This window comes from Homarus americanus, unplaced genomic scaffold (assembly GCF_018991925.1).
Source record: "Homarus americanus isolate GMGI-L3 unplaced genomic scaffold, GMGI_Hamer_2.0 scaffold32871, whole genome shotgun sequence".
NCBI classification, from domain to species: Eukaryota; Metazoa; Arthropoda; class Malacostraca; order Decapoda; family Nephropidae; genus Homarus; species Homarus americanus.
In genome coordinates this window covers 2,650,132-2,673,335 of record NW_024748870.1, presented here as the reverse complement: position 1 = coordinate 2,673,335, position 23,204 = coordinate 2,650,132, and the positions used below count along the sequence as shown (strand labels likewise).

General features: G+C 39.0%; 1 protein-coding gene across 2 annotated transcripts; it reads right to left on the bottom strand.

Annotated features, from left to right (window-relative positions):
- Positions 1–11,469: 11,469 nt before the first annotated feature.
- LOC121853171 (esterase FE4-like) lies at positions 11,470–18,571 on the bottom strand. Of its 2 annotated transcripts, XM_042347138.1 has the most exons (14): positions 18,398–18,571; positions 17,894–18,341; positions 16,367–16,519; positions 15,428–15,584; positions 14,942–15,015; positions 14,578–14,689; positions 14,230–14,456; positions 13,906–14,095; positions 13,475–13,570; positions 13,159–13,262; positions 12,838–13,003; positions 12,568–12,685; positions 12,153–12,333; positions 11,470–11,796 (listed from the first exon to the last, which is right to left on the bottom strand). In XM_042347138.1, the coding sequence occupies exons 2-14, from the start codon at positions 18,227–18,229 to the stop codon at positions 11,617–11,619; spliced, it is 2,094 nt and encodes a 697-aa protein (XP_042203072.1). In that variant the 5' UTR covers positions 18,230–18,341; positions 18,398–18,571; the 3' UTR covers positions 11,470–11,616. The 2 variants fall into 2 exon arrangements, with proteins under 2 accessions (XP_042203072.1, XP_042203071.1); XM_042347137.1 differs by having other exon boundaries at positions 17,894–18,571.
- Between the last annotated feature and the right edge of the window lie 4,633 nt (positions 18,572–23,204).

The following is a 23,204-nucleotide window of genomic DNA, read 5'->3' as shown; positions in this document are numbered from 1 at the left end:
GTGTGTTGTGCTAAATAGACACAAAAAAGCCAGCCAGCCAGACAGACAGACAGACAGAGAGACAGAATATATCCTCTTAACAACCAATGTTTACTACCTCTGTATATTAGATGACGTCACATCACAACATACAACGACCCTAAATACTGTTTATGTAATGTGTCCATTTTGTATTACCTTTTCCTGTACCTGTAACTTGAACTGTAACGCTGTATCTAGGTGGTAGAGTTAGTTACGTCACTGTTACTAGAAGGTAGAGTTAGTTACGTCACTGTTACTAGAAGGTAGAGTTAGTTACGTCACTGTTACTAGAAGGTAGAGTTAGTTACGTCACTGTTACTAGAAGGTAGAGTTAGTTACGTCACTGTTACTAGAAGGTAGAGTTAGTTACGTCACTGTTACTAGAAGGCTGGGTAGAGGTTACGTCACTGTTATGTTAGCTGTAGAGTTAGTTATGTCACTGTTACAAGAAGGTAGAGTTAGTTACGTTACTGTTACAAGAAGGTAGAGTTAGTTATGCTACTGTTACTAGAAGGTTAGAGTTAGTTACGTCACTGTTACTAGAAGGTAGAGTTAGTTACGTCACTGTTACTAGAAGGTAGAGTTAGTTACGTCACTGTTACTAGAAGGTAGAGTTAGTTACGTCACTGTTACTAGAAGGTAGAGTTAGTTACGTCACTGTTACTAGAAGGTAGAGTTAGTTACGTCACTGTTACTAGAAGGTAGAGTTAGTTACGACACTGTTACAAGAAGGTAGAGTTAGTTACGTCACTGTTACAAGAAGGTAGAGTTAGTTACGTCACTGTTACAAGATGGTTGAGTTAGTTACGTCACTGTTACAAGAAGGTAGAGTTAGTTACGTCACTGTTACAAGAAGGTAGAGTTAGTTATGTCACTGTTACTAGAAGGTAGAGTTAGTTACGTCACTGTTACTAGAAGGTAGAGTTAGTTACGTCAGTGTTACAAGAAGGAGGTTAGTTACGTCACTGTTATTTAGAAGTTATGTCACTGTTACAAGAAGGTAGAGTTAGTTGTCACTGTTACAAGAAGGTAGAGTTAGTTACGTCACTGTTACAAGAAGGTAGAGTTAGTTACGTCACTGTTACTAGAAGGTAGAGTTAGTTACGTCACTGTTACTAGAAGGTAGAGTTAGTTACGTCACTGTTACAAGAAGGTAGAGTTAGTTACGTCACTGTTAATAGTAGAGTTAGTTACGTCACTATTACAAGAAGGTAGAGTTAGTTCCGTCACTGTTACAAGAAGGTAGAATTAATTACGTCACTGTTACAATAAAGTAGAGTCAGCAAAGTCACATCATTATAACTAAAACGTAGAGTTAATGGCGTTGAATCCAGCAGAGCCCCACAGCTTCGTCACGATGGTGGAGTTTGTGGCAGTAGAGTCGTTGTTTGCCCTGGAAGGACTCTCCTCTGAGACTTTAAACTGAAGAAGAATCACGAGGTAGGTCACGATAAAACTCATAATCTGTGAAAGAAAACATTGATTATTCTTTCTTTTTTCATTTATTTCTTTATTTCTTTTCTTTTTACCATCATTATTTCTTTATCCCTCTCTCTCTCTCTCTCTCTCTCTCTTTCCTCTCTCTCTCTCTCTCTCTCTCTCTCTCTCTCTCTGTCTCTCTCTCTCTCTCTCTCTCTCTCTCTCTCTCTCTCATTCCTTCCTAAATCAACTCCATATAGAGACAGACAGACAGACCAGACAGACATGCAGACAGAGAGAAAACAGAGCAGACAAACAGACAGACAGACACAAACAGACAGACAGACACAAACAGACAGGCAGACACAAACAGACAGACAGACACAAACAGACGACAGACACAAACAGACAGACACTAAACAGACAGACAAACAGACAGATGACAGCAACAGAGACAGACAGACACAAAACAGACAGACACAACAGAGCAATACAAAAGACAGACAGACACAAACAGACAGACACAAACAGACAGACACAAACAGACAAACACAAAAAGACAGACACAGACAGACAGACACACCAACATACAGACAACAAAAGACAAACAAACAGACAGACAGACACAAACAGAGACAGACATAAATACCAGACAGACAGACACAAACAGACAGACAGACACAGACAGACAGACATAGACAGACAGACACAAACAGACAACACAAACAGACAGACATAAACAGACAGACAGACACAGACAGACAGACAGAGAGACAGACAGACAGACACAGACAGACAGACAAACAGACAGACACAACAGACAGACAGACACAAACAGACAGACACAAACAGACAGACAGACATACCAACATACAGACCAACAAACAGACAGACAGACATACCAAATACAGACCAACAAACAGACAGACAGACATACCAACATACAGACAACAACAGACAGACAGACACAAACAGACAGACACAAACAGACAGACAGACACAAACAGACAGACACAAACAGAGAGCACACTTACTGTCACAATATTACTTTTTGCCACCGTGAAGTAATTAGCCACGTTGAGGTCAGGGTAATCTTTCATGACCTCTAGTTGACTCAAGCTGTACGAGAGAGAGGGTAAAGTCCTGAGTTTCTGACGAGTAATGAACCTGTATATAACGTGTGTCTGTGTATGTCTAGATCAGTGTTTTTTTGTGTCTGTGTATGTCTAGATCAGTGTTTTTTTTTGTGTCTGTGTATGTCTAGATCAGTGTTTTTTGTGTCTGTGTATGTCTAGAACAGTGTTTTTAGTGTCTGTGTATGTCTAGATCAGTGTTTTTTAGGTGTCTGTGTATGTCTGCAATCAAAGCTTTTTTATGTCTGTGTATGGTTCAGATCAGTGTTTTAGTGTCTGTGTATGTCTAGAACAGTGTTTTTTTGTGTCTGTGTATGTCTAGAAACAGTGTTTTTTATGTCTGTGTATGTCTAGATCAGTGTTTTTTGTGTTCATGTATGTCTAGAACAGTGTTTTTAGTGGTGTGTGTTGTCTAGATCATGTTTTTGTGTCTGTGTGTATGTCTAGACTGCGTTTTTTTGTGTCTGTGTATGTCAGATCAGTGTTTTTTGTGTCTGTGTATGTCTAGATCAGTGTTTTTTTTGTGTCTGTGTATGTCTAGATCAGTGTTTTTTGTGTTTGTGTATGTCTAGATTCTCAGTGTTTTTTGTGTCTGTGTATGTCTAGATCAGTGTTTTTTGTGTCTGTGTATGTCTAGATCAGTGTTTTTTTGTGTCTGTGCATGTTCAGATCAGTGTTTTAGTGTCTGTGCATGTCTAGATCAGTGTTTTTTTGTGTTTGTATGTCTAGATCAGCGTTTTTTGCATCTGTGTACATGTTCAGATCAGTGTTTTTTGTGTCTGTGTATGTCTAGATCAGTGTTTTTAGTGTCTGTGTATGTCTAGATCAGCGTTTTTGTGTCTGTATGTCTAGATCAGTGTTTTTAGTGTCTGTGCATGTCTAGATCAGTGTTTTTTGTGTTTGTGTATGTCTAGATCAGTGTTTTTAGTGTCTGTGTATGTCTAGATCAGTGTTTTAGTGTCTGTGTATGTTCAGATCAGTGTTTTTAGTGTCTGTGTATCTCTAGATCAGTGTTTTTTGTGTTTGTGTATGTTCAGATCAGTGTTTTAGTGTCTGTGTATGTCTAGATCAGTGTTTTCAGCAGTCTGTGTATGTTCAGGATCAGTGTTTTTAGTGTCTGTGTATGTCTAGATCAGTGTTTTTAGTGTCTGTGTATGTCTAGACTGCAGCCTTGTGTGTCTGTATGTCTAGATCAGTGTTTTTAGTGTCTGTGTATGTCTAGATCATGTTTTTTTGTGTTTGTGTACATGTCTAGATCAGTGTTTTTTGTGTCTGTGCATGTCTTAGATCAGTAGTTTTTAGTGTCTGTGCATGTCTAGATCAGTGTTTTTGTGTTTGTGTATGTTCAGATCAGTGTTTTTAGTGTCTGTGTATGTCTAGATCAAAAGCTTTTAGTGTCTGTGTATGTCTAGACTGTGCGTTTTTTGTGTTTGTGTATGTTCAGATCAGTGTTTTTGTGTCTGTGTATGTCTAGACTGGCGTTTTTAGTGTCTGTGTATGTCTAGGATCAGTGTTTTTTTGTGTTTGTGTATGTCTAGATCAAATCTGTGTATGCTCCAGATCAGTGCTTTTAGTGTCTGTGCATGTCTAGATTCTGGGTGTTTTTTTGCAGCTTTGTGCATGTCTAGATCAGTGTTTTTTGTGTTTGTGTATGTCTAGATCAGTGTTTTAGTGTCTGTGTATGTCTAGATCAGTGTTTTTTGTGTTTGTGTATGTCTAGATCAGTGTTTTTTGTGTCTGTGTATGTCTAGGATCAGTGTTTTTAGTGTCTTTCTGTGTATGTCTAGGATCAGTGTTTTTTTGTGTTTGTGTATGTCTAGATCAGTGTTTTTGTGTCTGTGTATGTCTAGATCAGTGTTTTTAGTGTTTGTGTATGTCTAGATCAGTGTTTTTTTGTGTTTGTGTATGTCTAGATCAGTGTTTATTGTGTCTGTGTATGTCTAGATCAGTGTTTATTGTGTTTGTGTATGTCTAGGATCAGTGTTTTTTTTGTGTCTGTGCATGTTCCAGTCATTGTGTTTGTGTATGTCTAGGATCAGTGTTTTTGTGTTTGTGTATGTCTAGACCAGTGTTTTAGTGTTTGTGTATGTCTAGATCAGTGTTTTTAGTGTCTGTGTATGTCTAGATCAGTGTTTTTGTGTCTGTGTATGTCTAGATCAAAGTTTTATATGTCTGTAGTATGTCTAGATCAGTGTTTTTAGTGTTTGCATGTCTAGATCAGTGTTTTTAAGTCTGATTCTAAGTGTTTCTTGTGTCTGTGTATGTTCCAGATCAGTGTTTTTAGTGTTTGTGTACGTCTAGACTAGCAAGCTCTTTTTTGTGTTTGTGTATGTTCAGATCAGTGTTTTTTGCTCTGTGTATGTCTAGATCAGTGTTTTTAGTGTCTGTGTATGTCTAGATTGTGTGGTTTTGTCTAGATCAGTGTTTTAGTGTCTGTGTATGTCTAGATCAGTGTTTTTAGTGTCTGTGTATGTCTAGATCAGTGTTTTTAGTGGTGTATTGTCTAGATCAGTGTTTTTTGTGTTTGTGTATGTCTAGATCAGTGTTTTTAGTGTCTGTGTATGTCTAGATCAGTGTTTTTAGTGTTTGTGTATGTCTAGATCAGTGTTTTTAGTGTTTGTGTATGTCTAGATCAGTGTTTTGTGTTTGTGTATGTCTAGATCAGTGTTTTTTGTGTTTGTGTGTCTAGTTCAGTGTTTTTAGTGTCTGTGTATGTCTAGATCAGTGTTTTTAGGTCTGTGTATGTCTAGACCAGTGTTTTAGTGTCTGTGTATGTCTAGATCGTGTTTTTGTGTCTGTGTATGTCTAGATCAGTGTTTTTGTGTTTGTGTATGTCTAGATCAGTGTTTTTGTGTCTGTGTATGTCTAGATCAGTGTTTTTTGTGTCTGTGTATGTCTAGATCAGTGTTTATTGTGTCTGTGTATGTCTAGATCAGTGTTTTTGTGTTTGTGTATGTCTAGATCAGTGTTTTTTGTGTTTGTGTATGTCTAGATCAGTGTTTTAGTGTCTGTGTATGTCTAGATCAGTGTTGTGTCTGTGTATGTCTAGATCAGTGTTTTTAGTGTTTGTGCATGTCTAGATCAGTGCTTTTTAGTGTCTGTGCATGTCTAGATCAGTGTTTTTGTGTCTGTGTATGCTCCAGACTGCGTTTTTAGTGTTTGTGTATGTCTAGATCAGTGTTTTTTGTGCTGTGTATGTTCAGATCAGTGTTTTTGTGTTTGTGTATGTCTAGATCAGTGTTTTTTGTGTTTGTGTATGTCTAGATCAGTGTTTTTAGTGTCTGTGTATGTCTAGATCAGTGTTTTTTGTGTCTGTGTATGTCTAGATCAGTGTTTTTAGTGTCTGTGTATGTCTAGATCAGTGTTTTTAGTGTTTGTGTATGTCTAGATCAGTGTTTTTAGTGTCTGTGTATGTCTAGATCAGTGTTTTTTGTGTCTGTGTATGTCTAGATCAGTGTTTTTAGTGTTTGTGTATGTCTAGATCAGTGTTTTTTGTGTTTGTGTATGTCTAGATCAGTGTTTTTTGTGTTTGTGTATGTCTAGATCAGTGTTTTTTGTGTTTGTGTATGTCTAGATCAGTGTTTTTAGTGTCTGTGTATGTCTAGATCAGTGTTTTTAGTGTCTGTGTATGTCTAGATCAGTGTTTTTAGTGTTTGTGTATGTCTAGATCAGTGTTTTTAGTGTTTGTGTATGTCTAGATCAGTGTTTTTAGTGTTTGTGTATGTCTAGATCAGTGTTTTTAGTGTTTGTGTATGTCTAGATCAGTGTTTTTTGTGTTTTGTGTATGTCTAGATCAGTGTTTTTGTGTTTGTGTGTCTAGATCCAGTGTTTTAGTGTCTGTGTATGTCTAGATCAGTGTTTTAGTGTCTGTGTATGTCTAGATCCAGTGTTTTAGTGTCTGTGTATGTCTAGATCAGTGTTTTGTGTCTGTGTATGTCTAGATCAGTGTTTTTGTGTTTGTGTATGTCTAGATCAGTGTTTTTGTGTCTGTATGTCTAGATCAGTGTTTTGTGTCTGTGTATGTCTACTTAGATCAGTGTTTGTGTGTCTGTGTGTCTAGATCCAGTGTTTTTGTGTTTGTGTATGTCTAGATCAGTGTTTTTGTGTTTGTATGTCTAGATCAGTGTTTTAGTGTCTGTGTATGTCTAGATCCAGTGTTTTTGTGTCTGTGTATGTCTAGATGGTGTTTTTTGTGTCTGTGTATGTCTAGATCCAGTGTTTATTGTGTCTGTGTATGTCTAGATCAGTGTTTTGTGTTGTGTATGTCTAGATCAGTGTTTTGTGTTTGTGTATGTCTAGATCAGTGTTTTAGTGTCTGTGTATGTCTAGATCAGTGTTTTAGTGTCTGTGTGTATAGGTAGTGTTTTTAGTGTCTGTATGTCTAGATCAGTGTTTTGAGTACTGTGTACATGTCTGAATCCTGTTTTAGTGTCTGTGTATGTCTAGATCAGTGTTTTGTGTCTGTGTATGTCTAGATCAGTGTTTTTAGTGGTGTGTATGTCTAGATCAGTGTTTTTAGTGTCTGTGTATGTCTAGATCAGTGTTTTTAGTGTCTGTGTATGTCTAGATCAGTGTTTTTTGTGTCTGTGTATGTCTAGATCAGTGTTTTTAGTGTTTGTGTATGTCTAGATCAGTGTTTTTTGTGTCTGTGTATGTCTAGATCAGTGTTTTTAGTGTCTGTGTATGTCTAGATCAGTGTTTTTTGTGTTTGTGTATGTCTAGATCAGTGTTTTTAGTGTCTGTGTATGTCTAGATCAGTGTTTTTAGTGTCTGTGTATGTCTAGATCAGTGTTTTTGTGTCTGTGTATGTCTAGATCAGTGTTTATTGTGTTTGTGTATGTCTAGATCAGTGTTTTTTGTGTTTGTGTATGTCTAGATCAGTGTTTTTAGTGTTTGTGTATGTCTAGATCAGTGTTTTTAGTGTCTGTGTATGTCTAGATCAGTGTTTTTTGTGTCTGTGTATGTCTAGATCAGTGTTTTTAGTGTCTGTGTATGTCTAGATCAGTGTTTTTTGTGTTTGTGTATGTCTAGATCAGTGTTTTTTGTGTCTGTGTATGTCTAGATCAGTGTTTTTAGTGTCTGTGTATGTCTAGATCAGTGTTTTTAGTGGTGTGTATGTCTAGATCAGTGTTTTTAGTGTCTGTGTATGTCTAGATCAGTGTTTTTTGTGTCTGTGTATGTCTAGATCAGTGTTTTTAGTGTCTGTGTATGTCTAGATCAGTGTTTTTAGTGTCTGTGTATGTCTAGATCAGTGTTTTTAGTGTTTGTGTATGTCTAGATCAGTGTTTTTTGTGTCTGTGTATGTCTAGATCAGTGTTTTTAGTGTCTGTGTATGTCTAGATCAGTGTTTTTAGTGTTCGTGAATAGATAGATTAGTTGCTAACATTACTGTATGAGGGCGTGGGGTAGATCTATCTAGGTGTGTGGGCGTGGTGGGAGAGACTTACCTGTGCGTGGGCGTGAGGAGAGACAGGAGTCATTCTGAGGGCTGTGAGGATACCGTGTAACTTCTCCCGCTGAAAGACACAAAAGAGTGGATTACTCTCTCTCTCTCTCTCTCTCTCTCTCTCTCTCTCTCTCTCTCTCTGTATCTCTCTCTTCTCTCTCTATCTCTCTATCTCTCTCTCTCTCTATCCTATCTGTCTCTCTCTCTCTCTCTCTCTCTCTCTCTCTCTCTCTCTCTCTCTCTCTCTCTCTCTCTCTCTCTCTCTCTCTCTCTCTCTCTCTCTCTCTCTCTCTTCTCTCTCTCTCTCTCTCTCTCTCTCTCTCTCTAAACATCAATATAAACACTTAAGTCTGTATGACTGTTCGCTAAGGTGTTAAAACATCAAAAGCAATGTATTATGAAAGAGAGGAAGACAATGATAAAGGAAGGAATAACACAAAACAGATGATAATTGTTAGTTTATGTGAGTCTTTTGTTTTGGTTGATGGGTTTTTATTTGTGTTTTTGTTCACCTGAAGATTAGTTCTCCCACCACTAGCTTAACCTAACCTACCATGATGTAACCAAATTTAACCTAACCTACCTTAATATAACCAAATTTAACCTAACCTAACCTAACCTAACCCAACAAGGCCGAAAATTTTAGCATGAGAATTCGGGTACTTTGTTTTGATCCGTATCCAGGTGTGACAGAGAGACAGGTGAGACAAATAGATGAGCCAGACAGACAGACAGACAGATTAAAACTAACATAAACACAAGCTACAGACATAGACATATTCAGACAGGCAGACACAGACACACACCTCAGTAGATATATAGTCTGGAGAAAGACATATCAAATAGAGAGTCGATATATCCTTGACAACGGTAGAAAGAAGAGTAGACGTATTATCCCCTTCAATACTGAGTTTCAACAGTACACAGAAGACATTGATGATAATAGTGGTGATAGATTTAGCCATAATGAGTAGAAGTGGTGTTGAGAAATAAGCATTGAAGAGTCGTTGTTGTTGGTGAAGGCTGTAGGTGGTTTGTGCCGCGTCCATCAGGTCTTGTGTGAGTTTGGTTTCATCTAAGGAACACATTTTCTTCCATGTGGAGCTTACAGATACGATAACCTTCATATTTTTGTATTTTAAGGATTCATCTGGTGGTAATGGTGGTGGTGATGGTGGTGAGTCACTTGGGGTCATCTGAGGGTTGATGAGATCGGGGTGATTTTCGTTGTATTTCCAAATGGTCTGAGATGTAAGATGGGATTGGAATACATCTGAGATATTTCTGTATCCTGCGGCGAAGATGACTGCAATGGAATGGTAGAGAAAGATCATAGCGGCTGCAGGCATAGTTATCGTAATTTTAAGGAGGAAGTTAACAATAGCGGAAATATCGACAATAATTAGACTTTCATGATCCATCGGGCCATTCAGTGCTCCCGCGTTAATAAAATCAACCGCCTCAGATATGAAAGAAGCAATAGTAGCAAACAGAGTAAAACTTCTCATTAAGTCACATCTGGAAGGTAGTAGGTTGACGCCGCCAGGATGGAAAATACTGCTTAGTTGCGTTACGATCACAGCCAGAGTGGAACATTTGATTTTCATGTGCCATAGTAACCCACCCGCTGCCAATACCCAGATAAATTGAGCGATCACCGAAGCTACTGCCTCCGTCGGAAGATCGAGACTAAACAAGAATAAAATGCGGAGGTAGATCATCAGACTAAGCCCGTACTGAACCACAGACCAGTAGGTGTAGATCCCTGACCATATGACCCACCGTCTCTTCTTCACCAGGATACTAGGCGGGAACACCCTGTCTCGTGGTGATGATTTAGTTCCTTCACAAAATCGCTTCTTGGATGTCTTGGCCTCAGCATCTGCCCAGGAGTAAGGGAGACCACCAAATAACCGGAGTACTAAGAGACTCCAGTAGAACACTCTCAATGGAGGAGTCTTAAACTGGGAAAACTTGAAGAGCCTCATTCTTTCTTATCTAGCAGGAGTTTCAGGAGTCTTAGAGCTGATATCTCCCTATACTGATGTGTCCAACTCCACCTCAAACAAGTAACTGTGAGATACTATACAGACTGTTATATTCTCTGCACCTCATCTATGCTGATTGCTCCTTCGATCTTGTAAACATTAAGCTGGTCAACACACACACACGGACACCTCCAGAGAGAACGATCGAACTAACTTGAGAATATTAGATAAGGTTTGTGTCTGTACTAACCAACAAGCTCATGTACCTGCTGACTCTTGAATAACGAGAACAACAACAACAGCAAGAAGACTAAGAACAAGAATAACAAGAACAAGAATAGCAAGAACAAGAATAACAACAACAAAACAAGGAGAATAAGAGCCAAACAACACGAACACAACACAAACACAACAAGAATAACACAGACAATAACACCTTTTCCAGCTCGTGTTGTTACAATATATAATATTAATCAACATGACATCGCCTGTTGATTTTCACTTCAATCCAGAGCCTTCAAGACCCTTACGATGTGGTGCTGAGTGATAAGTGTTTACATTCACTCTAAGATGCACTCGGCCTTATGAATACTATTGTGCTGTACATATATACATACATACATACATACATACATACATACATACATACATACATACATACATAGTTAGGAGAGGTAAACAAATGGATCTTGTTATTATTTATTGTTCAAAGTCAAGACACACACACACACAACATGAGCTACAGCTAGTGTGTTTCTTTAACGTACATAATGCGTCCTTGAAAACACGTACGTTAAGTGGATGTACGTAAAGCGGACACTAACTGTATATGATTCAAAGTCGAAGAGGGAGAGAGAGGGAGAGGGGGAGAGATGGGGAGGAAGAGAGAGGGGGAGGAACAGAGAGGGGGAGAGGGGGAGGATGAGAGAGGGGGAGGAAGAGAGAGGGGGAGGAACAGAGGAAGGAGGAAAGAGGGAGAGGAAGGAAGGGAGAGAGGGGGAGAGGGAGAGAGGGGGAGGAAGAAAGAAGGGGATAGAGGGAGGGAAGGAGACGCAGACCATTTTTTTGTTTTCCATAGAATAAATTCCTCATTGTATTAATAAACTATCTACTGTATTAACACACTAACAGTTCAAAAGTTTACTTAGACAAAAGTTTAATAATAAAAATCAATTATCCATTAATATCTAATAACTGGTGAAGCCGAATATTGATGTTAATGTTATTGATGTTAATATGTGTTGAAATATTGATGTGTTTTTGGAGTTAAATTTTTGTAAGAGTTGAATTTCTTGTTTATATTAACTAGTTATAGAGATCATGACTATAAGTAGAGATATTATAGAAGATAATAGAGAAACCTTCATATAATGGACTTTTTTTTCTCCATATAATCCGTTAAATGGAGGGATTTCACATTTGTTCCTCGATATAATGGACTTTAAAGATTATAGCTCATTAGCTTGGGGGGGGGGGGGTTTACATCATGGACTCTGCTCATTATAGAAAGACTCATCCCCCAAACCTAACCTAACCAAACCTAACCTAACCAAACCAAACCTAACCTAACCTAACCAAACCTAACCTAACCTAACATGGCGTATCAGCATCACACAATAGCGTTAGTTTTCTTCCTCAACTTGACAGAAACGACGATGAACAGCGCGAGTGTACAGACACACACGCCTCCCAGGATACCAGTAGCTATTTGGAACTGTTCCTTCTCCCGTACCTGTTTGTCGTAGGCGTCCTTATCGACCAGGTGTGGGTTGGGTGTAGTGCTGGGTGGCTGTGGGGGAGGTGGTGGGGGAAGAAGGATAAATAATAAGGCTTTAGTTATCATTTCTCCGATAATGGCTTAGGTCATAATCTGATAAGGTTGGTTAGGTTTGTTTATACAGGAGGTCTTATGATATTAAGATGGCATTGGCGTGTGTGTGTGTGTGTGTGTGTGTGTGTGTGTGTGTGTGTGTGTGTGTGTATGTGTATGTGCGTATAAATCCTTATCACGACCAAAAGTAAGTTTGCTGTTACTAATAATTATACCCAGCCATCACCAAAAAATAAACACACCCCAGTAACCTAACCTAACCTAACCATAACCTAACCTAACCATAACCTAACCTAACCATAACCTAATCTAACCTCAGTAGTAGGGTCAACGAGGTCACGGTGATAGTTCCATCGTTTGGTGTAGTCGAGGTTCATGGTGAAGTTGTCAGTGATGAGCATAAATTGTTGTCCCTCGAGGGTGAACGGTCGCCACTCTTCCACCTCGCCCTTCCACCTCTCCCCCTCGTACGCCACATCTTGAGGAGTTGGGTTACTGTCAGTGAAGAAAGACTTGAGTTAATAGTGTGTGTGTGTGTGTGTGTGTGTGTGTGTGTGTGTGTGTGTGTGTGTGTGTCATCACCTGTTATAGCTTATAGTCATCTGCTTTTACACGTACAGTGGCCCAAATAAAGTACAATTTACGTACACAATCACACAATAACGTACGTATAAGCAACTCAGGTAAATGAAGGTTAATTGAGCTATTCTCCAGGCCAGGTAAACTTACCCGTATTTAGCGAAATTAGTCCACAGTGTCACCATACGATTCACCATCACCTTCTGGCGGTGGTCCATATCGGCAGGTAGGTGGAACAGGTAAAGTAACTCATCAGTGTGGGCTACATCTGTGGGAGTGAGGGAAATATATATATATATTTTTTTTAATTTTCACTTTTTCTCTTTTGTTTTTGTTTTTCATTTTATTTCTCTCTTTTGCCATCTCACTCTTTTTATTTTTTGTTATCTCTCTCTCTCTCTCTCTCTCTCTCTCTCTCACCTCCATGAACGGGAACGTCAGGCATGGAGAGAAATATCCAAGGAAAGAGAGAATCATCACTCTCAAACTCCCATGAGTAGAAGTAAACAGGGACCTCTGGCGCTGCCTTGTACATAGCGTGAACTGCCTCCCATAGACCAGACTTAAGGAACATCACCCCACCCATCTAGTGAAGGAGTGGCAGAAGAAGGATCTTTTATTAATTACCTTCAATTTATTTCAACTGTTATTTTATATTTTTTTTTTTTGGCTAAAATTAACCTAACCTAACCTAACCTAACCTAACCTAACCTAACCTAACCTACAAGACCATATACTTACATCTATCATACCACCCACCATGGTATCCCACTCCCCCATGATGGCATTAGGGAAATAACCCACTTGCATGGTATTTGTCACAGCTCCATTCTTGTCATCAATACCTGTCCAAGAGAGGGGAAAAAACTAATTAATTACAGGTTGGGGGAAAAAAAAGATATATTCCTAAGGTTAATGATCACAACAAATACAAAACAACTTATATACCGAGAAGTTAATATATAAAGACAACAACGACACACACACACACACACACACACACACACACACACACACACACACACACACACACACACACACACACACACACACTTACCAAACGCATTGATGAGAGTATGAACAGCCTCGTCTCTCATGAACTCTGTATCGTTAGTCGTGTGGCCATTGGGGTAGAGGAAATCTTTGTAGGTCACTGTAGGTATGTATACAACCATTACTTCAGGAAGGTGTTGGAGGTATGCATAATTATTGTAGGTATACATAATTATTTGATGGTATACATAAATATTAAAAGTATTCCTATTCATTTATACTACTTCTATAATGCTCTCAATAAACACTTATATTTAATTAATTACTAAACTTATACTTACTTATATTTCTCTAAAGTTACTATTTACTATTAACGATTTACTATTAACTATTTACTATTTAATATTTAAATTTATGTTGATGATTCTGAACCTATACAAATGATTCTGAAAGTATACTAAAGATTCTGAATAATCAAGAGTGATTCTTCCTTACAGCCAATAACAAGAGATCCTTCGTCGCGTACACTACCAGTCATGACAGGTATCTTGAGGAAGTCTCCCTTCTGCAGGGTGGTTCTCGGGTCTTCGGGAATCACTAATTCAATGCCAGAGTCCTCCATACCGCTCTGGATAACCGGACACAATCCTTTGAAACCAAGGCCTCCTGCTCGCCTGTCTCGTCCCTGTGTGAGAGAGTGAGACAGGAAGAGAGAGAGAGAGAGAGAGTTAGAAAGATCGTGAGAGGGAAAGAGAGACGAAAATAAATACAAATTCTATTCCTTAGCATAAATAGAGACAATCACCTACAAACACTTACATAGAGAGTTAAAGAAGCTTGGGCAATTTCCTGGAAACTTCTGCTTCTCATACATATTATCATCTCGTCTGTGTTATTCGTCTCTTCCCCCGCACAGTCCAGCAAGGTAGCGGTATCCATGAATGACTTCTCGGGATTATCGTCAATGGTCCAGATCTCAAGGGAGGAACCGCTCTCAGGAATAACCCGATGGAGAAGTTGTCTACCGTTGTTGTTAGGTGTTGTTTCTGGGGGGGTTAGGTTAGGTTAGGTTAGGTTTGGTTAGGTTTGGTTAGGTTAGGTTTTGTTTAGTGGTAAGGGTAAAGGAGAGTTAAAGGGGTGAGGTTAAGGGGTCAATGTGGCACTCACCATTAGTAAGGGAAGTCATCTGTAACCACGAGGCACTGGCACCTCCTGCACTCTGGCCAAATACCGTCACCTTGTCCGGGTCACCTCCGAAATATTGTATATATTTCTGTATCTGTAGAGAGAGAGAGAGAGAGAGAGAGAGAGAGAGAGAGAGAGAGAGAGAGAGAGAGAGAGAGAGAGACTGATTAGTATTTATATGGAGAACACTTCATAATGGCTATAGCAGTACAAAGTAATTATCAAACACAAATATATCAATACACACACACACACACACACACACACTAACACACTACATACATACATACATACATACATACATACATACATACATACATACATACATGAGAAGCTGTATACCTACCCAGCGGAGAGCCTCTATCTGGTCCATAAGTCCCATGTTACCTGGTGCCTCAGGTGTGCCCCCAGCCAGGAACCCTGTACATGTGAGAACGACAGGTGAGTATTCTTGGACCCTCACGATGATTTTATGACAGGTTAATTATCATTTTATTTTTTGTGTTATTTTCTTTGTTGTTAATTTACAGTTGAAATAATTGTTTGGTTTAACATTATAATTGTGAGAGGTTTGTGGTTTTAGAAGTTGTTAATTGTTTTATTATTGGTTTAGTCTACATCACTATACACTACTGCTACTGCTGTTACGTTACTACTAGTTTATATACTACCACTACTACTGCATACTGCTACTGCACACTACTACCACCACCACCACCTCTACTACCACCACTACCCCTCACACCACTACTACACCCACCACCCACTACCACCACCCCTACCCACTACCACCCACCTACTACCACCTACCCACTACCACCCACCCACTCACCTAATGTCCCGAGGCGATACTGGACCACTACTACCATCACGTCCCGGTCCATTAACTTCGTGGGGACATACAGGTTAGCGTCCCCCGTCATGTAAGATCCACCGTGAATCCAAAACATCACAGGAAGACCCACTCCTTCCCCTAGCTCCTCCTTCAGCTGATAGGAGGTCACCAAAACACCTTTCATTAGTAACACGCCCCTGACATGGTCCTGACCTATATCTTGACGAGTTAGCTGATTGTGGTCTTAAATATGACATGCGTTAGCTGATTGTGGCCTTAAATATGACATGAGTTAGCTGATTGTGGCTTAAAATATGACATGAGTTAGCTGATTGTGGCCTTAAATATGACATGAGTTAGATGATTGTGGCTTAAAATATGACATGAGTTAGCTGATTGTGGCCTTAAATATGACATGAGTGAACTGACATGACTTAACACACACATTTGTTACTTATTTTACACTTGATTATAATAATAGTATTTATATATGCAAATGAACCATGTCAGAGGGGGAATTACCAGCGGGTGTAGGGAGGGTGTAGAGAGTTACCAGGGGGTGTAGGAAGGGTTTAGAGGGGTGTAGGGTGGGTGTAGAGAGTTACCAGGGGGTGTAGGACGGGTTTAGAGGGGTGTAGGGTGGGTGTAGAGAGTTACCAGGGGGTGTAGGATGGTTTAGAGGTGTAGGGTGGGTGTAGAGAGTTACCAGGGGGTGTAGGAAATGTAGCGAGGATGTAGAAGTATATATATTTACCTGAGGGTGTAGGGAGGGTGTAGATAGTTACCAGGGGGTGTAGGAAGGGTTTAGAGGGGTGTAGGGAGGGTGTAGAGAGTTACCAGGGGGTGTAGGAAGGGTTTAGAGGGGTGTAGGGTGGGTGTAAGGAGGTTGTAGGTGGTGTAGAGAGGGTGTAGAAGTATATATACATATATACTAACCTTCGGGGTGTAGATGCTGACATGTAGACAGTCTTCCCTGCCGCCCACAATGCTTCGGATAAGTGACTCCTGGGGACACCTCGCCCTCAACCAAGTGGCTTCGTAGTCACCCTCAACCTCCGAGTCCCACTTACCGGTCCATGGCTCGGGATACTGATGAAAAACAAGTGAGAATTATCAAGCGTATGATCATTTGTGTATGTTAGGTTAGGTTAGGTTATGGGTAGGTTAGGTTAGGTTAGGTTAGGTTAGGTTAGGTTAGGTTATGGGTAGGTTAGGTTAGGTTAGGCTAAGGAAACGACAACTTATAACTCAAAGACAAGACATAATCCCACCTGATTTACCTGTTTACCTGTCTAGACTTTTATTAGCTCAGGTAACAATAATATAAGCAAAGATTATAATGTTATCACCGCCATTAAGTAGTAAGTGATAACGAGGCTAGTAGATAGATAGATAGATAGATAGATAGATAGATAAAGAATTACATACATACATGCATACATACATACATACATACATACATACATACATATATACATACATACATACATACATACATACTAAATATTTCATTGTATTCGTATGTTAAAAACTGTAATAGGTGCTTCAGTAAATGTGTATAATCCAGTTTTAACCTGATACAGTTATCTCTTAACAGGTAGTTCGCTTTAATGACCAATTTTTACTCCAGTAGTGATGATGTTTTAGATGTTATGACCTTGATGTTGTTGTTATCTCAGTCACCCCCCCCCACCCCACACAGATCAACAGGGTGTCTCAAAATATATTCACTACATGACAGATTTTCATTGATATCAGGTGTAAGTAATTTTCTGAGACACACTGTAATTGTAAGATAGGGGGTGTAAGTAATTTTCTGAGACACACTGTAATTGTAAGATAGGGGTGTATGTAATTTTCTGAGACACACTGTAATTGTAAGATAGGGGTGTAAGTAATTTTCTGAGACACACTGTAATTGTAAGATAGGGGTGTAAGTTATTTTCTGAGACACACTGTAATTGTAAGATAGGGGTGTAAGTAATTTTCTGAGACACACTGTACTGTAATTGCCCAACTCCTCTCCGATTGGGTTGTTATCATAACGACACTCGAACAGTTAAAGAATATAAATTGACTGAGTAAAGAAGGTAATTAGAATTTTTTATTTAAGTAGTGCAGATCAAGGGCCCGTCCACTTAAGGACATAGTAATTAGCTCTATTAGATAAATAATGATAAAAATAATGAGTACTATGATAAATCTTGAATAATTATTGAACTGATAGGAATTAAATTAAACACTTGACCCGGTAGTCTCTGTGTAGTAAGAATTATTAGATAACTTAACCTAAATTAACCTCATTTATATTACAGGTAACATAATTTAACCTTACCTAACCTAACCTAACCTAAACGTAACCTAACCAAACCTAACCTAACCTAACCTAACCTAACCTAACCTAAACGTAACCTAAACTAACCTAACCTAACCTATCTCACAGGTAACCTAATTAAACCTTACCTTGAATCTTCTGTCGCCCACGGGAGGCATTGCGTACGGGATACTCATGAAGGCGTAGAATTCCCTCCCTAGGAAAGACTTCAAGACCCTTCCTCTCGCTGTCCCCAGACCTTCAACATACACCTGGGGAGCTGAGACACCCGATCCTTCCTCTTCGTCCTCCTGCTGCTGTAGATCCTCTAGCTTGGGTCCTTCTCCTCCTCCTCTTCCTCCCTCTGTCTCTCCTACTGCAGTCTTCATCATCAGGGGAGGTGATTGGTGGAGATGGACGATGCCGATCTCCACCATTACGAGAAGCACCACCAACACACACGCACGTCTACCACCCATCGCCATGACCTTGCCAGCGAGAAATTAGTCAGGCTATTTCAAGGGGCTGAAGTGGGTGTTATTAATATCCCATAAGCTTCCTCGTTAAACCTTCTTCGTTAAACCTTCCTCGTTAAACCTTCTTCGTTAAACCTTCCTCGTTAAACCTTCTTCGTTAAACCTTCCTCGTTAAACCTTCCCCGTTAAGGTAATTGAAGCCTCTGATACCCTCACCTGACTGAAGCTTCCTAACGGTGAGAGTTTTGAGGCTTCAGAGAGATGGTTGACTCAAAACTACCCAGTAAGGCTCACGACCAAGTACTACAATGCCAACGTTCTCAGTACCCAGCTCAGAGTGGTGTGAACTCGGCCGGTCACCCCTGATAACGACACCTGTAAGCTAAGTGGGTTTTTTCTTCAATTAATATGGATCAGTTATGTAAGATTATTATTATTATTATTATTATTATTATTATTATTATTATTATTATTATTATTATTATTATTATTCAAGATTGTTTTGTAGGGAGGAAATTTCAGTGGGATATTTTTTTTTTTGTCCAGTGAAATATTGTCCTTTGAGTTTTCGTAAGTGGGATTTTTTTGTCCAGTGGGATTTTTTGTCCAATAGAAAAATCATGATAATACAAATCTTTTAGACCCTTGATGATTAACTTAACCCAAGATTATTATTATTAGACGAGGTATTAAGATAAGCTGATAACAAAATTTACAATGTTCTTGTTAATCCAATTGAGTTTATAAGAGAATTAGTATTAGTCTCTCTCTCTCTCTCTCTCTCTCTCTCTCTCTCTCTCTCTCTCTCTAAATTAACTTACAAAAACTAACCCTTTAATATTGAGTAATAAAATGTTAAAATATATCACTTTTTTCACTAAGTCATAATACCAGAATAAATATTATTTTTTTATATAAAGACAGAGAAGAGAGTGAAGGACAATTGAGTTTTATTTTGTAATAATAATAACAACTTTAGATTACTTCCTATAGTGAAACCTCCATATAACGGACTTTATCTTTCCATTAATCCGTTATATAAGGATTTCACATTTACGGAATCCTCGATATAACGGAATTTATCTCTCCATTAATCCGTTATATAAGGATTTCACATTTACGGAACCCTCGATATAACGGAATTTCATCTTCATATAGTCCGGTAAATACAGCTTTCCTCTACTCAGTTACCAATGTACTCTCTGCGTTCCCCCTTCAGTGATAAGCTATAATAAAAATGTATATATATATCGACTGACCTTGGGTAGTGATAATGGAGGTTCAGTTTTATCTCAGGTTTAGTGGTTTTTTGTTTTTTGATTTAATACCGATTTTAACCCATGAGTTACGTAAGGTTTTGGTTTGGTTGGGTTTGGTTGGGTTTGGTTGGGTTTGGTTAGGTTTGGTTAGGTTTGGTTGGGTTTGGTTAGGTTTGGTTAGGTATGGTTGGGTTTGGTTAGGTTAGGTTAGGTTAGGTTAGCTTTGGTTGGGTTGGTTTGGGTTTGGTTAGGTTAGGTTAGCTTTGGTTGGGTTGGTTTGGGTTTGGTTAGGTTTGGTTAGGTTTGGTTGGGTTGGTTTGGGTTTGGTTAGGTTTGGTTAGGTTTGGTTTTGGTTATTGGTTGGTTTGGTTGGGTTTGGTTGGTTTGGGTTTGGTTGGGGTTTGGTTGGGTTGGTTTGGGTTTGGTTGGTTTGGGTTGGTTTGGGTTTGGTTGGGGTTTGGTTGGGTTGGTTTTGGTTTGGTTGGGTTTGGTTGGGTTTGGTTAGGTTTGGTTGGGTTGGTTTGGGTTTGGTTGGGTTGGTTGGGTTAGGTTAGAGGCTCCTTAACTTGTGTTATATATATTATCAACTAACCACAATATCAGGAGACAAAGATTCTCATAAACACACTAACGGGTCAATAAGTCAACAGGTAAACAGTCCAACAGGTAAATAGTCTAACAGGTCGACAAATCAACAGGTAAACAGGATAATTAACAGAAGATCACCTTGTGTTTCTGTTGCTCCCGACAACAGATGTACGCGAGCATTTTAAGAGAGACTACTTGACCACGTATAGATCACACCACTGATAGAGAGCGAGAGAGAGAGAAAGAGAGAGAGAGAGAGAGATATATATATATATATAGAGAGAGAGAGCAAGCGAGAAAAAGAGAGAGAGATGAAGCAATAAGGTCAAGAGAGAATGAGGAGAATTTAGGTATTACGTGATACCTTTAATTAACCCTGTCTAAAGGTATCACATAACACCCCCTCCTCCTCCCTCCCCCTACGTTAATAACACCTGGGATCTTAATTACTGGTGATCCTTTAGTAATAATAATAATTAAAGAAATCTCATTAGACGTCATCCACACGTTATCTAGTCAGGTTATCTTTTGTGGCTTATCAAACGCATCAGTTTACCTCACCTCCTCGATCAATAGGTAAAAAAGAAAATGTCTCCAAGATAACAATATTTTATGAAAAGTTACACTGTATGATTTTATTCTGTTTCTAATTGAACCAACTATCAATGAGGACTCTCTCTCTCTCTCTCTCTCTCTCTCTCTCTCTCTCTCTCTCTCTCTCTCTCTCTCTCTCTCTCTCATTCCCTATCTGAAAGTCATTTGCTTACCTGACTGACTGACATCAAAACACCAGTCGACTCACTTGAAAGGGGAAATCATCCACTGAACGAAAAAATATCAACACTGGCACAGCGTCCAATTTACTTCTTTTTTTCTTAATTCGTGTTTACATTACGGTTTTTTTTTTATTGTTTTAGTATGATTATAGGAATTGATCTTTTGTGATGAACAGAACCAATTGAAGTTTAACCTCCCAGTTTATTTCACCTGGAAGAATTCTTGAGTATTCATTGTAGTTTGTGGGTAGTAATATGAAACTCAGGTGTATGACACAAATGGGAGATTACGGCCGATATGTAGTGAAGATAAACACTCTGTGAATAAATGTTAAGAAATTGTTTATGTTTGTGTGGTATAGCAGAGAGTTAGGTTAGGCTGGTTTAAGTTAGGTTAGTTTAAAGAGTACTAACTTAATGGTACCTTAAGGGCATATATTCCTATCTATAGTAGTGTTTTAGATATAATAGAAGATTATATGAGGATTATATATAACATGGAGTAGAAGAGGTGATAAATTGATATACAGTAAGTTTGTTTCTTCTGCAGGTTGAAATATGTATATAAGTCTACCCTGTAACTTCAACGGGGTACATTCATTTTCTTTTGTGAATAAGAGTATGGATGGGGGACACTAAGGTAAATCAGAGAATGAGAGAGTGAGTGATACAAAGAGAATGAGATAGAGACAAGTAGGGTTAGAGAGAGAAAGACGTTAAGTGAGAGAACGAAAGAAGGAGAAATAGATAAATACAGAGAGATAGAGAGAGTATCCACACACACACACCTTCACTCACCAGATACTTTCGACATTACAGATAAACAGAAGTTGTTGTTATCCATCACGAGGCCGCTCAAGGTGTTATCATTTTATCTTGTTGTGGTTCCATTATCTCCTCATTAAGAACACTAATGGCGCCGATTTTCAGATTAATCTCACGGTAACCAGACGGATTGAGATGGATATGGAGGTCGTTTAGGCGCCTTCAGCAAATAAAGTCATTCTAACTTTTACCTATAATAAATACTATAATCGTGAATAATTACTTCTATGGTGTTATTTTTAAGTTTTCATTATTTTATTTTATTTTTGTCTATTTTGTTGTGTATAAGTGGAATGGTTTTATTTAGTTAATTCGTTAGTTAGTTACTTAGGAGGAAAATTGCGTTTATTTTTTCGTGTTGTTGTTTAAAGGTATTCGAGTCACCTATAGTGTAACTTAATAATAATGACACATAAGAAATTTCTTCATCGTCTATACGTTCATTCTTACTGAAGGTCGTAGATACGTTCTTGAGAGAATTGGATATATTTCTCAACTCATATCTTCAAGATCATTGGTTCGTGTACCAAAGCAGCCACAGCTTACTCCTTGGTATATAAACACCTAACTTTACAGCTGAGAAAACGAAGGTGGTACAGTTCAGTGCTTCCTTACGTACGGGAAATTCTCTCCTTCTCCACTATGTTATCTATCTACACCACGCCAAACTCACTTGAAGATGATATATGATATAATTGTATGTATTGTGCAGGTAAACACTAGTATACTGAAACACGAAAAAATTCCCAAACATTGCCGTCTTTATTCACATCATCAGGGAGTTGTGTTAAGGAAGACGAGAATGTTTTGTGTGTGTGTTGGTGGTGTTATGTGTCCTTTTTCTTCTCTTACTTTTCCTCTTTGCTTCCTTCCTTGTGTTACTCTTCCCACTTCTACTACTACTACTACTACTACTACTACTACTACTACTACTACTACTACTACTACTACTACTACCACGGCCTCAAACCTCCCCTTATAGCCAACCTTTTGCCATCATTTTATTGCCAATCCTAATACAAAAGTAACTACCCTAGCTGACTTAGTTAAACCATAGATCCTTGCGCATTCTGTGACTGTTGCCTCATAGTCTATGTCTGTGGGTGTTGTTTGTTTCTGGGCCGATGATCTTGTTCTCCTGAGGCAAAGCAATGCAGACCTGAACAACCAGGCTACGACATAACTTCTGAGCTGCTGCTTCTGTTTTGATAACACCTCAGCTGCCTTGGTCCACGTTCTTGATTCTCTTTGTCTACTCTCTGTTGTTGGCGTTCTCATTCCTCCTGTTCTCAACCTCGAGAGACAGGTCACGGCGACATGCAGCCATGGGGTCGAATATCCTGATGTCAAAGAAGGCTCGCTGTACCCACGTCCAGAATCAATTATTTTCACATTCCATATCAGACATGTTGGCAATAGTGAGATACTGTAGTAATGGCTGGCAATGGGGAGGCAGGTGAGGGGGGGGGGGTAGGTAATGAGGGGTAACTAGAGTGACCGACTTGCACACTCGACCAGCTCACATTACATGACCCC